This window comes from Hypanus sabinus, unplaced genomic scaffold (genome assembly GCF_030144855.1).
Source record: "Hypanus sabinus isolate sHypSab1 unplaced genomic scaffold, sHypSab1.hap1 scaffold_708, whole genome shotgun sequence".
NCBI lineage: Eukaryota > Metazoa > Chordata > Chondrichthyes > Myliobatiformes > Dasyatidae > Hypanus > Hypanus sabinus.
The window spans coordinates 164557-181338 of NW_026781560.1; the positions used below are offsets into that span (position 1 = coordinate 164557).

Below are 16782 nucleotides of genomic sequence, written 5' to 3' on the forward strand. Positions count from 1 at the left end.
GGGGGATAAGGTGACGGAGACGGGGAGGGGTGTAGATGGGGGATAAGGTGACGGAGATGGGGAGGGGTGTAGATGAGGGATAAGGTGACGGAGATGGGGAGGGGTGTAGATGAGGGACAAGGTGACGGAGACGGGGAGGGGTGTAGATGAGGGACAAGGTGACGGAGACGGGGAGGGGTGTAGATGAGGGATAAGGTGACGGAGATGGGGAGGGGTGTAGATGAGGGATAAGGTGACGGAGACGGGGAGGGGTGTAGATGAGGGATAAGGTGACGGAGATGGGGAGGGGTGTAGATGAGGGATAAGGTGACGGAGACGGGGAGGGGTGTAGATGAGGGATACGGTGACGGAGATGGGGAGGGGTGTAGATGGGGGATAAGGTGACGGAGACGGGGAGGGGTGTAGATGAGGGACAAGGTGACGGAGATGGGGAGGGGTGTAGATGAGGGATACGGTGACGGAGATGGGGAGGGGTGTAGATGGGGGATAAGGTGACGGAGACGGGGAGGGGTGTAGATGGGGGATAAGGTGACGGAGATGGGGAGGGGTGTAGATGAGGGATAAGGTGACGGAGACGGGGAGGGGTGTAGATGAGGGATACGGTGACGGAGATGGGGAGGGGTGTAGATGGGGGATAAGGTGACGGAGACGGGGAGGGGTGTAGATGAGGGATAAGGTGACGGAGATGGGGAGGGGTGTAGATGAGGGATAAGGTGACGGAGACGGGGAGGGGTGTAGATGAGGGATAAGGTGACGGAGATGGGGAGGGGTGTAGATGAGTGATAAGGTGACGGAGTGGGGAGGGGTGTAGATGCGGGACACGGTGGTGGAGACGGGGAGGACTGTAGAGTGGACTGGAGTTGCCGAGGATATCTTCAATCTCTCACTGCTGCAGACGCATTTACCCACCCCCACTTGAAAATGCCAACAATCACACCATGCCCGAGAAGAGTAGGGTGAGCTTCCTCAACTACACTCGCCCAGTGACACTTACAACTGCTGTGATTAAGCGCTTTGAGAGTCGGGTCACACCCAGAGTTAAACTCTTCTCCAGCAAGGACGTGGACGCGCTGCACCCTGACGATGAGCACAATAGGTCTACATCCGATACGACCCTGTTCGCTCCCCACTGGTCATTGGACCACCTGGACAATACGACACCGGGCAGCTGTCCTCCTCATTGGGAAACCTCAGTCAGTGCAGATCGGCAGTGAAATCCCCGATCTGCAGATAGTGTTGAGGAAGCAGAGAGGCTACAGAATGTTCCAGAGAGATTAAGAGAATGGGGAAAGAAGCGGCGGATGGATCACTGTGCCGGGATGTGTATGGTCATGCACTTTGGTGGAGAAAATAATGGCACAGACTGTTCTATAAACGGGGAGAGAATTCAAACACTTGAGCTACAAAAAGACTTGGGAGTCCTTGTGCTGGATTCCCTGAAAATGAATTTGCAGGCGGAGTCGGTGGCGAGGAAGCCAAATGCAATGCAGCATTCATGTAGAATAGAACAGCAGGGATGTAAAGTTGAGGCTTTATAAAGCACTGGTGAGGTCTCAACGAAGATCGTAAGCAGTTCCGGGTCCTTTACCTCATCCGGCCGGATGCCTTTGTATTGGAAAGGGTTGAAAGGAAGTTCACGGAAATCGCTCCGGATTGATAAGTTTATCAAATTAAGGGCGTTTTATGGCTGGAGCTCTGAAGAATGGTGGGGTGGTGGGAGGTGGGAGGGTGGTGGTTAGTGTTGTTGAAACCGATCAAATGCTTAAAGGCCTCGCTAAAACAGATGTGGAGAGAAGTTTCCCTACGGTGGGAGAGTCTAAAGCCAGTGGGCCCACCTGGAATAGCGGGCCGTTATTTTAAAACGCAGCTGAGGAGAGTTTCGTTCGCCTTTCTGGGATGAAGCTATGGAATCTGTTGCCACAGCAGGCTGCGAAAGTTAAGGCCTGTTATTTAAAGGAGAGGCAGAGAGAATCTTGATTAGTCATGCCATGTCGGGATACAGGGAGACGGCGGGAGATTGGGGCTGAGAGGGAAATGGATCGGCCATCATGAAATGGCGGAGCAGACCCGATGGGGCAAAGAGCTTAATTCTGTCTCTCAGTCGTATGATCGCATTTGAAGTTCCTGTGTTGCTGAGAGTCGGCATCTCAGAGGATCTACACTGGGCGTCCAGGATTCGGAACCTCCATTCCCCGGAGAATGGTTAGCTGTCACTGTCCCTTTTAAGGGTGTGACTGCCAATGATTGCCCGGCAGTAATTAAAGGGCTCGTGCTGTACTAGTAGTTTTAATGGTACAGATTGTGATTTAATCTTTGGATTTTCGTCACTGTCGTCTTGTTTATTTCGAGTCTGAGTCTGAGTATATTCTGGACCATACTCTACACTTACCTTCACCACCACCCATATCTCTCCCATTACAGAAGGCGTTACAACGCCAGGAGATTGAGAATATTTGACCTTTCACTGAAGACCAGGAATTGTCTACAGATTAACGTTGGGAGCATTCTCACTTGGAGCATCTCCGCCTGGTGTGGAGGCCGCAAGGGACAGGGTCACCGGAGGCTGCAGAGGGGTGTAGACTCAACCAGCGTCAAAGGCACCACCTTCCCCAGCATTGGGGACATCTTCAAGATGCGATGCCTCGAGAAGGGAGCATCCATCAGTCAGGCCCCTCACCCCGGGAGATTCTCCCTGCTCAATACCACCATCGGGGAAGAGGAACAGAAGCCTGAACACTCAAGGATTCGGAAACACCTCCTTCCCCTCCAGCACCACGGTTTCGAACGCATGTGCACCACCCCCACATTTTTTATTATCTTTATTTTGGTAATTTACATTGATTCTATATCTTTGCGCCGCATCGATGCTGCAAAACAACAAATTGCAGGTTTTATAAGTTTCAGATAATAAATCAAATAGCGGTGTTGCCGCCCTGCTTCAGGAAAAATGTCAGTGAACTGGACAGAATGTACAGGGAGTTCTCCAGGGATGTGACCGAAACTCGGAGGACTGAGTTATGGAGGGAGGGAGGGAAAGTTGGGACTATTTCCTGGAGCGTAGTTGTAAATTTACAGATTTCCTTAAACCCAAGAGGGGCACAGACAGAGGAAATAGGCATAGCCATTTATCCAGGGTTGGGTTGTCGAGCAACAATGGCACAGGATTGAGATGAGAGTGTGTGGAAAGCAGAAAGGGGGAGAGAGAGAGAGAGAGAGAGGGAGAGAGAGAGAGAGAGAGAGAGATCAGAGAGACGGAGATTTTAGAGAGAACGGGGAGTGGAGGTAGAGAGTTCCTGAGGAGGGAAGGGAAGAGAGGAATAAGATGTATGCAGATGACGTAGAGAAAGAGCGGGCGGAGTAGGTTCGAGGGAATAAGGGGAGCTGAGCGGCAGAGAGAAAGGTAGAGGGAGCTCGGAAGAGCGGGACGCGGGGAATAGGAGATAGCCGGCAGGAGGGGTTTGTCGGTGTCTCGTGGAGAGATTATGTTTGAGATAACAGGAGGAGGGAGTTGGAGTGTGGGGAGCAAATTTGAAAGAATTTATTAGTGAGAGTGAAGGAGACAGAAGGAGGAGAATGTCCGGGTATTCAATAGATTCATGTCGACTCCACTGGCTATTGACAGAGACCCTGGATCTCTTCAGGAATATCCGGTAGCAAAGGTGCCGACTTCTCGCAGATGAAACGCCGATCACTATCACAAGGGTAACTCCCTACGCGTGGTCCGCAGTCTCTGCAGACGGACGTCCCCGGGGACACGTTGTACAGGAGGGCCAAGCCAACAGTCCTATTGAAGAGGGTTAAACAATTTCAACAGAGACAAAACAGCTCCAGCAGAGAACCCGAGCCGAGACCGTCCCCAAGATAATCTATGAAATCGCTCTCTCCTGCGTCACACCCACAACTCATCCCACTCAACCACTCCCTCCCCACCGTCCCGTGTCAGCATACAGACAGATACCACGGTCCCAATGTCTCCCCACAGCCCTGTGTCTCCCAAACTAATCCCACCGAATCGCTTTCTCACCACAGTCCTCTGTCAGTCATCATACGAATCGAACAGACCAACCCTCTCCCCTCTGATCTGTTTCAGTCCACGAACAAACCCCACTGTCCCACCGTCCCCTCACAGAGTTATATCTGTCAGGCCTGTTTCGGTCCCAAATCAATCCTGTTGCCCCTCCCTCTATCCAGAGCTTCGTGTCTGTCTCCCGACATGTGCCACTACACCGCGCTCACCCCAAAGCCTCTCGTTGGCCTCCAGAATTATACCACTGGCACCCACACCATTGCCTCAGTTCGCAAACTAATCCCATTAACCCACTGTGTGACCACCGCCCTGTATCGATCTCCAAACTCATCCAGTTGTCCTACTCTCGCCCCTCAGAGCCATGTAATTCACCAAACTAATCCCACTGTTGCTCCTTCTCCACTGTTGCCCGGCGACTATCTCCAAAATCATGCGTCACTACAAGAATGAAATAATTTCTGTGTATTGAACTCTCCCCACTGTCACCTAACAGTTTCCGAACTATTCCCACTGCCCTGTCCTTCCCCGACAGACACGTGTCGGCCAAAAAACGTTCCCATTGTACCACACGCTCCCGACAACCTCGTACAGTTTAATCGTAAACTAATCCCATTTTGTCCCGTCAGGACTAGGTCAAAGTCCAACTCTTACCCCATGTATCAGTACAAATCTCACCCGTTTTCGCATTTTCCAATCCAGTGTGCAAGGTTTCGGTACAAAAGTTTGTGGGATACAAGGCTCTGGAAAATAAAATTTATTTCATTATTGCCAAAAATTGAAAAATATCTACGGAGCTTCACTCTGTTGATGACAAAGGGAAAGTGTGATGGGGCGGTGTGCATTCTGTGTCTGACCTTGAGAGTGTGTGCGGGGACGGTGTGGAAGGAACTTCACTCTGCATTAGACACCGTGAGAGTGTGCTAGGAGTGTATGGTGGGTATTCACTCTGTGTCTGGTCCGGGGCGTGTGTGATGGGATGGTGTGGAGGGAGATTCACTCTGTGCCTGACCCCGGAAGTGTGTGATGGGATGGTATGGTGGGAGAATCACTCTGTGTCTGACCATGGGAGTGTGTGATGGGACGGTGTGGAGGGAGATTCACTCAGTGTCTGACCATGGGAGTGTGTGATGGGACGGTGTGGAGGGAGATTCACTCTGTGTCTGACCATGTGAGTGTGTGATGGGACGGTGTGGAGGGAGATTCACTCTGTGACTGACCCCGGGAGTGTGTGATGAGACGGTGTGGAGGGAGATTCACTCTGTTTCTGACCCCGGGATTCTGTGATGGGACGGTGTGGAGGGGGATTCACTCTGTGTCTGACCCTGGGATTCTGTGATGGGACGGTTTGGAGGCGGATTCACTCTGTTATTTACCCCGGGAGTGTGTGATGGTACGGTGTGGAGGGAGATTCACTCTTGTTCCTGACACTGGAAGTGTGTGATGGGACGGTGTGGAGGGAGATTCAATCTGTGTCTGGCCCCGGCAGCGTGTGATGGGACGGTATGAATGGAGATTCACTCGGTGTCTGATCCCGGGATTTTGTGATGATTCCTGTGTTACTGTAGGATTTGCTCGTGCTGTGATACATACCGTTTCATCACTTGAATTGATTTCGAGCAGCCTTGAATCACGGTTTGAACATTCTTGCATCGCTCTGGGGAAAGAAGCTTCAAACGGCGAGACGTAATAACACCTGTCATTATTTGTGACCCATTCCTTGGAACACGTTTGCTCTGGAAATCAGGAACAAGGAACAGTGAGACACAGAGTGAATCTCACTTCAGACTGTCTCGTCACACACACGTGGTGTGTCACACAGAGTGTATCTCATCACGCACACCTGAGGTCAGGCACAGAGTGAACACCCCCACACTCCCCCCCACACCATCCAATCGGACATTAACAAGGATCAGGAAGAGTGAAGTTCCCAGCAGTCCATCCACGACACACTCCCGTGGATAAGACACAGAGTGAACATCGTACCACACTGTCTCATCACACACTCCCTTGTTCAGAGATCAGAAATTAGTAACCTCCACCAATTCCAATAACACACAGCCTTGGTTAGGCAGAGTGTGAATCCCTCTCTCCCCGGCCACATCACACACTCCAGCAGTCAGACACGGAAAGAAACTCCCTCAGCACACACGTTAAATGTCAGAGGGGGAGTGATTCTCCCTCCAGAGCTTCTCAACACACCACACAGCCAAGTGTCAGACATCGAGGGAAGCTGGCTCCACTCGGTACCATCAGATACTCCCGAGTCTAAGAAAACGTCAATCCCCCTCCTTACGTCCCAACACACTCCCTGGCGAGTCACAGAGTGAAGCTCTGTCTGAACCCCCCCCCCCATCACTCCCCCCTGTGTTCTCACACAAAGAGTAGTTCGGACCACCCCCACCCATGGCACACTCACGGGGTCAGACTCCCTCGAAAACATCCAGTCACCATATCCTGTGTCACACAGAGTGAACTTCTCTCTGCACAGTCACTCACTGACTCAGACACAGACGCACTCTCTCTACGATCCCATTAGACACTCTGGGAGTCAGTCACACAGTGAAGCTTCATCCACACCGTCCCATCACGTACTGCTGATTCAGACACAGAGTGTACCTCGCTCTACACCGTCGCATGACAGAATCTAGGAGTCAGACACAGATTGAAACTATCTCGGCCAGATCCCACACTCACTCCCGCAGTCAGACTTACGCTCTCTCTCTCTCTCTCTCTCTCTCTCTCTCTCTCTCTCTCTCTCTCTCTCTCTCTCTCTCTCTCTCTCTCTCTCTCTCTCTCTCTCTCTCTCTCTCTCCATTGCCATTTCATACTCCGGAAATCAGACACAGAGTGAAGGTCCAACCAAACCATCCTATCACACTGTCTTATCACTCACTCCCGGGATCAGACGCAGACTGAATCCTTCTTTCCAGGAACCCATCATTCACACCTCAAGTAAAAAACACCAGGAGTCTCTCTACGATATCATTACACACTCCGGGAGTCAGACAGAGAGTGAACCTCCAACTGCACCGTCCCGTTTCACACTCCCGGATTCAGACAGAGTGAAAACCTCTCTGCACCGTCCCATCACACATGACCGGATTCAGTCAGAGTGAAACTCTTTCTTCATGGTCCCATAACAACTTTCAAGGGTCAGACATGGGTTGAAGCTCTCTGGGCACTGTTCCATCACACAATCCCGCTGTCAGACACAAGGTGAACCTGGATCTATACTGCCGCATCAGAGATTCCCGGAGTGAGACATAGAGTGAAGCGGTAATGTTACGTCTCACAATCCCGTGACTCCACCTCCACAACGTCCCATCATATTCTCCTGGATTCAGTGATAGAGTGAAACTTCCTTCTCGTAGACCTATCACACACTCACGGGTCAAACCCAGATTGAATCACGCCATTTACCATCTCTACACACTCTCCCGATGTTAGGCACGGAGTGACGCTTCCTGTCTCCATTCCTGTCCTGTGATGAGGAGCGGGTGAAAGAGGGGGATGATGTCTCACCTGCTGGTCAAAAAATCACAGATTTGAGCCTTGGTTTCGTTGACGGATCTGTACTTCGTTTCCATCTCATTGAACTGGTGACGGAGATCGCTGTTCATTCGTTTAAGACCGGACAGATTAGAGTTGAGCGCAGAAAGCTTGGATTGAAGGGTTGAGTTTAACTCATGGTAGTTTCGGTGACAGGTTTCCTTAGACTGACGAATCTGTGACTCTGAGAGAGATGGTGAAGGATGTTTAGCCTTTACAGTGACACGTGAGTCAGCGCCAAGCTACCGAACGGGTCCCAGAGAGTGTTATGTCAGTGTCACGATGAAGGGTGTCACAGTGAAGGATGTGCTTGTGGCACAGTGAGAGGCGTCGGCGTCACCATGATCGACGTGTCGTTGTCACGCTGAGGGGTATTTCAATATCCATCTGAAGTTTTTATTGTTGTTACCAGTAAGGGCTGCGTCTGTATCGTGCGGAACATGTCCGAATAGGGACTTGTCAGTGTTCAATCTAATAGGAGTTTCTGTGCCACGGCGTGAGTTGTGCCGGGTCACAACGAACTGGATCACGATGTCAAAACGAGGAACATTTCAGTGTGAGGGGCCCTGGGGTGTTACCGAGGGTGGAGTATGTGTGTAATGGTGTGCTGTTCTCGCAGAGCGGGGTTATGTCTGTGTCACGGTGAGTTATGTCATGGCCACGGTGTGTGTGAGAGTGTCACGCTGAGGGATGTGTTGGTGTCATGGAGAGGACTTCGGAGGCATTGTGAACGTCTGTTTCACGTTAAGTGGTTTCCATGTGTCAGGGTGAGGTGTGGGTACCTGCCTCAATGTGCGGTACATCGGTGTTATGTTGAGGGGTGATACTGTCTCGGTAAGGGCTGCAACAGTGAGCAGTGTCGGCGTCACCATCAGGGACGTGTCGGGGTCGCGCTGAGGGGTATATCAATGTCACGGTGAAGGTTTTTTTTGTTTTTACCATGAGGGTTTGCGTCACTATCGTGCGGGGCATGTTCAGGTTGCTGTGACGGACGTGTCGGTGTCACTCTAATAGGAGTTCCTGTGCCCCACCGAGAGGTGTAACGGGTCACAATGAAGTGTATCTCGATATCAAGACGAGGGAAATGTCAGCGAGAGACAAATCATCACCACAGTTTTAGCGAGGGTATGACGCTGAGGTGTGTGTCGGTGTCACGGAGAGTACTATGTCGGTGTCATTGTGAATTTAGGTGTCGGTATCACGGTGACGGATTTGCCTGTGTCAGGGTGAGGTGTGGGTAATTGCCTCAGCGAGCGGTGCATCGGTGTTATGTTGAGGGACGATACTGTCTCGGTAAGTGGTGTTACCGTGACTTCTGAGTCTTTGTCACGATGCGTTGCGGGGCGGATCACGTTGAGGAGTTTGAAGGTGTCTCGGAATACGGTACCTCAGTGTCACGGTGAACTGCGTGTCGGTGTCACTGTGAAGTGTGTTTATGTGTCGATTTGAGGAGTTTATCAGTGACACGGTCAGGGGAATGTCGATGTTACAGTGAGGGGTACGTTGTCGTCAGTGTGACAGCCACGTGTGTGTCACGGCGATGGTCGTGTCAGTGTCGCGGTTAGGAGTGCATCTGTGTCTCGTTCAAGGTCGTGACCGCGGCAGTGTTGTTCATGGTAGAATGACTGGCGTGTCAGTGTCAGGACGAGTCTTGATTGTGTTACGGTAAAGGCCGTGTCTTCATCACGGTTAGGGTGGTGACCGTATCATGGTGATGGGTTTTAGTCGGTGTTACGGTGAGGGGCGTGTCGGTGCCCCTGTGGTCTTTTACAATAACTGTTTATTCCACTCTCTTTACTTACGGTCTGTCTCCACCCGGAGCCCGTTCCACTCACCGTGGATCGAGAGACCGGCCACAATAATGGCGAGGGCGGACATAACAAGGCAGAGTAGGCAGATCAGACGGTACGGTCTCCTTCCGATGTTCCCTTTCGGCTCCTTTTCATGAGCAGCTGTGGAGAGACCACGCCACCATAACACCATAAGACACAGTGTTAGGCAATTCGGGCCATCGACTCTGTTCCGTCATTCACTCATGGGCTGACCCAATTCCTCCAGTAATCCCCGCTCCCCTGCCATCACCCCATACCCTTTGATTCCCTGGCTAATCAATAACCTGTCTATCTCTGCCTTAAATGCTCCCAATGACTTCTCCCCCACAGCCGCTCGTGGAAACAATTTCCACAGATTTCCCACCGTCTGACTAAAGTGATTTCTGCGCATCTCCGTTCCAAATAGACATCCTTTAATCCTGAGTTTCTGTCCTCTTGTCCTAGATTCCCCTATCACGGGAAGTAACTTTGCCATATCTATTCTGTTCAGGCTTTTGGCATTCGGAATGTTTTCACGAGCTCCCTCCCCCCGCCCCCATTCTCCTGAGACATTGAGCAGCCTTTGTACACCACGGTTCCTGTACCTTGTCATCCTTCCCCTGTCTCTTTGGAACGTACCACTGCAGAATGCCACGTAAAGATCCCCTGAACATTTGCCACATTCCTGCCGTACATTTCCTTTGGAGCAACTATTACCAAATAATGCTTCCAGATTCCCGACAGACATCTTCATATTTTCCCTTACTCCAAGTAAAGATTGTCTAACGTGTCCGTCCCTCTCCGTCACCAATGCTGTGGCAAAGGAGATAGAATTGTGGTCACTTCCTCCAAAATGCTCTCCCACTGAGAGACCAGACACCTGACCGGGTTCATTACCCAATACCAGACCAAGTACAGACTCTGCTCTGCTAGGCATATCTACATATTATGTCAGGAAACCTTCTTGACACACGGCACCAAGTCCATCCCATCTAAAACTCTTGCTCTATGGAGTTACTAATCAACATTTGGGAAATAAAAATCTCCCACCACGACGTTGTTATGATATTGTTACACCTTTCCAGGATCAGACTCCCTATCTGCTCTTCTATGTCCCTGCTACTATTGGGTGGTCTATTAAAAACACCTAGTAGCCTGACCCCTTACTGTTTCTAACTCCCACGCACAGAGATTCGACAGACAATCCCTCCATGTCTTCCTCATTTTCTGCAACCGTGATACTATCACTGATAAACAGTGCCGCGTCCCCCTCTTTTCCCTCCCCCCTGTCCGTTCTGGTTTGTTCATATTGGTAGATATAATGTACGCTAAATTTTAACAAATCCATTAACAAGATTCCAGATGGCCGATTGCTCTATAAGATGAATGAGCGGGAGTTAGGGAGATGCAGAGAAGGAATGGAGCGCTGAGATGGGAGGGCAGAAGGGAAGATAGTGAGAGTAGAAGAGACAATGGCGAGGGAGATTCTGGATGGCGTGAGACCCAGGGAAAGTTGTCGGGTTAATTTGACGAGGGATGACAGATCAGGCACTCGTAGTAGATGCAGCGTACAGAGACTTGACCAAGACTATTAATAAGGGCTCAGATGGTAGACCGGTCTGCAGGATGATGTGCAAACAAAGGCGATCTCTTTGAATGCAGAGTAGTGATCCGGGTTGGATGGCTGATGTAACATACACAACATTTAACGAGATCCCAGAAGGAACATCCATCTGGAAGAATTGGCTTGGCGGTAGAAGAAAAGGTTTAGGGTGAAGTACGTTTCTCAGACAGGCAGTCCGGCACCAGCGGTGGTCGCCGGCGAGTGGGTGGTGGGACCTGTCATCATTGTCAAACATCGACCATTTATAGCAGATTATATAGGACACGGGTGGTAAGCTTGTAGACATTGGTGGCGTGTTCAACAGTGGAGGCAGTTATCTCTTATTGTGGGATCTCGATTAGCAAAGGAAGAGGGCCAAGCAGTAGAAAATGTAATTTACTTCGCATATATGTGGACTATCATATTTCAGTAAGGGAAATCAGGGTATAACTCAGTTTTCGGGAGGAACCCTGGGGTTTGTTGTAAAGCAGTGTGTTGCGACCCAGGTACATGGTTCCGAAAGTGAGGTCAGAGGCAGGCGGGACGGCGAGTACAGGGTTATGGTGGTCACGTTGCTGTTGTAGAAGACGTCCCTAAGGCCACACATCGCGTTCTGGTCTCCCTGCTGCAGGAAAGATGCCACTGAGCTGGAAAGAGCACAGAGGGAGATTTACGAGGATGTTCCGGAACTCGAGGGACTGAGTTACGAATATTTGGAGTGCAGGGTCGACCTTATAGAGGTCTATAAAACCAAGTGGGCACTGACAGGGTGAATGCGCACTGTCATTTTTTTTTCTGAGCTTGGAGAACCGAGGACGTAAGTGGACATGTCAGAGATTAGCAGAAAGAGATTTAATCTGGGCCACAAGTGACAACGCGCTGTCACAGGAAGTGGTCAGTACAGATGCAATATAACTTGTACACGTGCGGGTATAACATGTGACACCATCAGAGTGACGTCAGTAATGTGAACTCTGACCTGCTTGTGCAGTCACCGGCAGATTGGCGGGTCCCGTGGCGGTGTGAGGATCTCCACAATCATCGATATGAAGTTTGTCTTTCTGAAGTTTCAGCACTGAGTAGATGGATGGTTGACCGTCATGGAAAGAAAGACAATGTGAGACAGTGAATTAGAAGGAGGAGAGACCTGTAGAGAGTGTGGGTTTGAGGACAGAGAGAGAGAGTAGAGAAACGGGTAGTGAACGTAGGGAGAGAGAGGTTTAAGTGAGGGAGACAGAAAGGGCCAAGAGGGAGAATAGGCTGCGAGGTGATGAGTGAAGTGCAGGTGAGAGGGATGAGTGAGATAGCGAAAGAGTGCGGGAGGGAGGGTGAGAATGATGGGAGGGTAAAAGTAGGAGACAGAGCAAGATATTTGAGTTAAAGCAAGTGGCGGTGAACGTGGAGATAGACTGAGATTGGATGGAGCGGAAGTGGAGGGGCGAAGTGAGCGGTGTGAGGGAAAGTGTGCGCCAGTACAGCGAGAGAGGTAGAGAGGGAGAGTGTGATAGACAAATCAGAGAGTGTGGGGAAGGAAAGAGTTGGGAAAGGGAAGTAGATAGAGGGGAAATGGCAATAGAGAATGCAAGAGACGTAGAAGAGGAGACCTGGAAAAGACAGAGAGAAGGGTTGGGAAAGGGGAGAATGCGTGAGAGGGAGGGTGAGGGAAAGAAAGTAGTGAGCCAGAGAAGAAGAAAGGGGATGATTACCGTGTACGAGATTGGGGAGAAAGGGGGAGTCAGGATAGAGAGAGAGTGATGAGAGGCTGGGGTTAGAAAGGGGAGAGTCCTGCACACATTTTATATTCACTTTCCTCACTGCTTCTTGCCAGTCTCTTCCCTCCTCGCCACTCCCTCCAGTGTGTTTCTGCTCACCGACCATGCCACAGCACTCACTGCTCACGCACCACCCCACTCACCACACAGCTCTCCCTCCTCGTTGCCCCCAGTTTAACCCCCTCTCACGGTACTCCCACCGCACAAAAATCTCATGGCATTCTCTGCACAGAACCCACCCAGAGAAACTCCTCAGCTCTCCCTCTGTACGGCCTGGCGGTTGCTCTGCCTCCACAGTCACTCCAACTCTGCCCTAGGTACCTCTCGATGAAGACAGTGAATCCGGTTTTACGACCTGCACATTCATGTAAGCCCCGCTGTCGTCCATCCTGTCCTCCTCCCCCAGGTTGTTTCTGCTCACCGACCATGCCACATCACTGACTGCTCACGCACCATCCCCCTCAGCACACAGCTCTCCCTCCTCGTTGCCCCCAGTTTAACCCCCTCTCACGGTACTCCCACCGCACAAAAATTGTCATGGCATTCGCTGCACCGAACCCACACAGAGAAACTCCTCACACCGTTCCTCAGCCCTCCCTTTGTTGCTCTGCCTCCACCGTCTATCCGGCTCTGCCCTACTCACCTCTCGACGGAGACAGTGAATCCGGTTTTACGATCTGCATTATCATGTAAGTCTCGCTGTCGTCCATCCTGTCGAGCAGCTTCTGCCTCTCTGGCCTCAGAAAGGGGAAGTAAAAGATGTCATAGGAAGCCAATGTTCACAAGGGGATCAGACCGACTCAGACCAACAGTAGATGAGCGGCTGATAAAGAGAGGAGCGGACAGCAGCGGGAGGACGTGCTGTGGAAGAGTGAAACAGTGTGAAGGAGGGTTGGCTGGATCGATGAGAGAGGCGGGAGGAAGAGTCGTGTGACTGGGGATAGACAGAGGCAATTGCCTGTGAGGGGTAGGTGAAGGTTTGGTGGAAAGTGAAGCTTGGGTGACAGGGGTCAGAAAGGAGATTGGAATCACAGAAGGGGAGTACAAGAAGTGTGATAGAATGCGCGGGAGGGGATGTGCTGTGGCGGCTGTGTGTGTCTGTCTGTGTGTGTGTGTGAGAGAGAGAGAGAGAGAGAGAGAGAGAGAGAGAGAGAGAGAGAGAGAGAGAGAGAGAGAGAGAGAGAGAGAGAGAGAGAGAGAGAGAGAGCGAGAGCGAGAGAGAGAGAGAGAGAGAGAGAGAGAGAGAGAGAGAGAGAGAGAGAGAGAGAGAGAGAGAGAGAGAGAGAGAGAGAGAGAGAGAGAGAGTGGAAGAGAGACAGCGAGACAAACTGACAGACAGAGAGAGAGAGAGCGCCTCGGCTCTGCCAAACAAATACTCTCGGAGTCAGACACAAAGTGAATCTCGCTCCATACTCTCATCACACACACCCGTGATCAGACACAGAGCGAGTCTCCGTCTTCACTCCATATCTCCCTCTCACCAATCACCAGCACTTCACCGTTCCTGTAGTCTCCAACAGAGTGTCTGTCTCTGAGATAAAAGTGTGTGTGCGGGCCCAGAGATAGAACTGATAACTGTGTCTGATCCCGTGAGTGTGTGATGCGACGGTGAGGAGAGAGATTCTCTCTATGACGGACACTTTTAGTGCGGAAAGTGTGGAGGGAGCTTCGCATTGCGTCTGATCCCCGAATTATGAAATGGGAGCTTCAGTCTGGTGTGAATGTATCTTCTGTGTGGCTCACACATACCTCTTCCTCTTTTGAACTTATTTCAAGACGCTTTAAAACTGAGTCAGTATAATGCTGCTTCGGCCCATCGTCTATTCTGGAAAATAGGAAGAATGAGCAGTGAATCTCTGCACAGCGGCCATTCCGTTCGTCGGTAGTCAGACGGAGAAAGGGGAATCTTTCACATCTGCCCATCACACATTCACGGCGTCGGTTGTAACGTGAATCTCTCTTCGAAGCGTAGGATTACACAGACACGCCGGGTTAGAGACAGAGTGAAGCTCCCCCTGCACTGTCCCACAGAAGAATGCTGTTGTCAAACATTCGGAGATGAACCCAAAACAAAATATACTCGGGGGAGCAGAAACAGAGTGGAGCTGCCTAAACTCAGTGCTAGCTCATAGAAACAGCCTTAGAAAACGAGTAAACGTGCCTCTACACTGTCGAATGTCACACTCCCGGGGTCAGACTCGGAGTGAAATTCCCTCCACACCGTCCCGTCGCAAACACCCGGTATCCGAATCCGAGATACCCTCCTCCACACTGTCCCATCAAACAATACCGGTGTAAGACACAGAGTGAATCTCCCTCCAAACCGTCCCATCACACTCTCCTGGGGTCAGACACAGATTGAATTTCCCTCCACATCGTCCCTTCACCAGACTCCCGGGGTAAGACACAGTGTGAAGCTACCTGCACACCGTCCCATCACACAATCCCGGGGTCAGACACAGATTTAATCTGCCGACTCACTGTCCGATAACACAGTAACAGATTCAGAAACAGAGCGAACATCCCTCCACACTCCCACTCTGCCCCTCACCAATCAACAGCAGTACAGCATTCCTGGAGTTTCCGACATTGTGTCGTCTCAGAGATGATAAGTGTGTGTGAGACTAGAGGTGAAACAGAGTAGGGAGGGGGAGTGGAAAGACGGCTGTGGACAGGTGGTGGATTTTCAGTCAGTGGGAGGAAATGGTGTGAAACCACACGACTGGCCTGCACAGAGAGTGAAGAGGAGAAGCCGAGAACCGAGAGATCGATATCCGGTGGATGCGAGCAGATGGAACAGAAACGTTGTGCAAGGTGCTTGACCATGTGTCTGACCCCGAGAAAGTGTGATAGGCAGGAGTGGAGGGAGCTTCACTTTGTGTTTGTCCCCGGGTGTGCGTGATTTGACGGTGTGCAGCGAGCTTCGCCATGTGTTTGAACCCGGGAGTGTGTGAAGGGACGGTGTGTTCGGTGGTACCCCATGTGTATAAATCGGGAGTGTGTGCCGGGACGGTGTGAAAGGAGCTTCACCATTTGTTTGTATCGGGGGGTATGTGGCGGGAGTGTGGAACGAGATATACTCTGTGTCTGACACGGGAGTGTGTGATAGGACAGTGTGGAGGAAGCTTCAACATGTGTTTGACCCCGGGGGTGGGGGGTGTGACGGGACGGTGTGGAGTGAGTCTGACCACGGGTGGGTGTGATGGGACGGTGAGGTTTTCCCGCACAGACGTATGGCTCACTGGTCTATAATTATCCGGACAATCTCTGCTTACCTATTTGAAGAGGTGTGTCACAATTCGCCTCCCTATAATCCTATGGTGTCATTCCTGTGGAGGACATAAACGAGGACATAAAGATCGTAGCCAGAGGCTCAGCTATCTCTTCCCTCGCCTTGTGGAGCAGCTCCTGCCCCTCAATATCATCATGCTACTGAACATAATCTGACTCATATTGTCCTCAACCGAATAACCTTCCCTCTCATTGGTGAATACAGAAGATGTATTCAATGAGGACCTCGCTCAATAGCAAATCCTCCAGGCACATTCTACCTTCACTCTTGTCATCCTTTTGTTCTTCACATGATTGAAGAATGTCTTGCGATTTTCCTTTACCCGACTCTCCACGACCTTCTCATGCCCCCTTCTTGCTCTCCTCAGCCCCTCCTTAAGCCTTTTTCTTGTATTCCAATATTCCACCACAGACCCATGTGATCCTTGCTTTCTAAACCTCATGTATGCTGTCAGCTTCCACCGGACTAGATTGTCCACCTCACTGGTCACCCATGGAGGCTTCATCCTACCGTTCTTTATCTTACCCACAGGGACAGTTTTACGCTAACCTCCTGCAAGAGATATCTAAACACCGAACACATTTCCATAGTACATTTCCCTGCAGAAACTTCATCCTAATTCACACCCACAAGTTCTAACCTCATAGCCTCGCAATCTGCCGTCCCACAATTTAAAAATGCTATCCTTTTCCTTGAGGGAAATGGAGGGAATTAAACACTATATCAGA

At 50.9% G+C, this 16782-nt stretch overlaps 1 protein-coding gene across 1 annotated transcript; it reads right to left on the minus strand.

Annotated features, from left to right (window-relative positions):
• Positions 1–3612: 3612 nt before the first annotated feature.
• LOC132389928 (killer cell lectin-like receptor subfamily B member 1B allele C) lies at positions 3613–13472 on the minus strand. The gene is made up of 5 exons (XM_059962494.1): positions 13406–13472; positions 9379–9528; positions 5618–5760; positions 4703–4767; positions 3613–3784 (listed from the first exon to the last, which is right to left on the minus strand). Exons 1-5 carry the CDS (start codon positions 13470–13472, stop codon positions 3613–3615), a joined length of 597 nt encoding a protein of 198 aa, XP_059818477.1.
• Positions 13473–16782: the final 3310 nt, after the last annotated feature.

Excerpts from the sequence above, each read along its gene's own strand:
- LOC132389928 (XM_059962494.1), bottom strand. The coding sequence starts at position 13,472 with ATGGACGACAGCGAGACTTACATGATAATGCAGATCGTAAAACCGGAT. Across the intron at positions 5,761-9,378 it reads GCTCCGGGTGGAGACAGACC|AGCAAACGTGTTCCAAGGAA; the intron begins GTAAGTAAAGAG and ends CCTGATTTCCAG. Across the intron at positions 3,785-4,702 it reads ATTGGAAAATGCGAAAACGG|GACTGTTGGCTTGGCCCTCC; the intron begins GTGAGATTTGTA and ends CCTCTTCAATAG.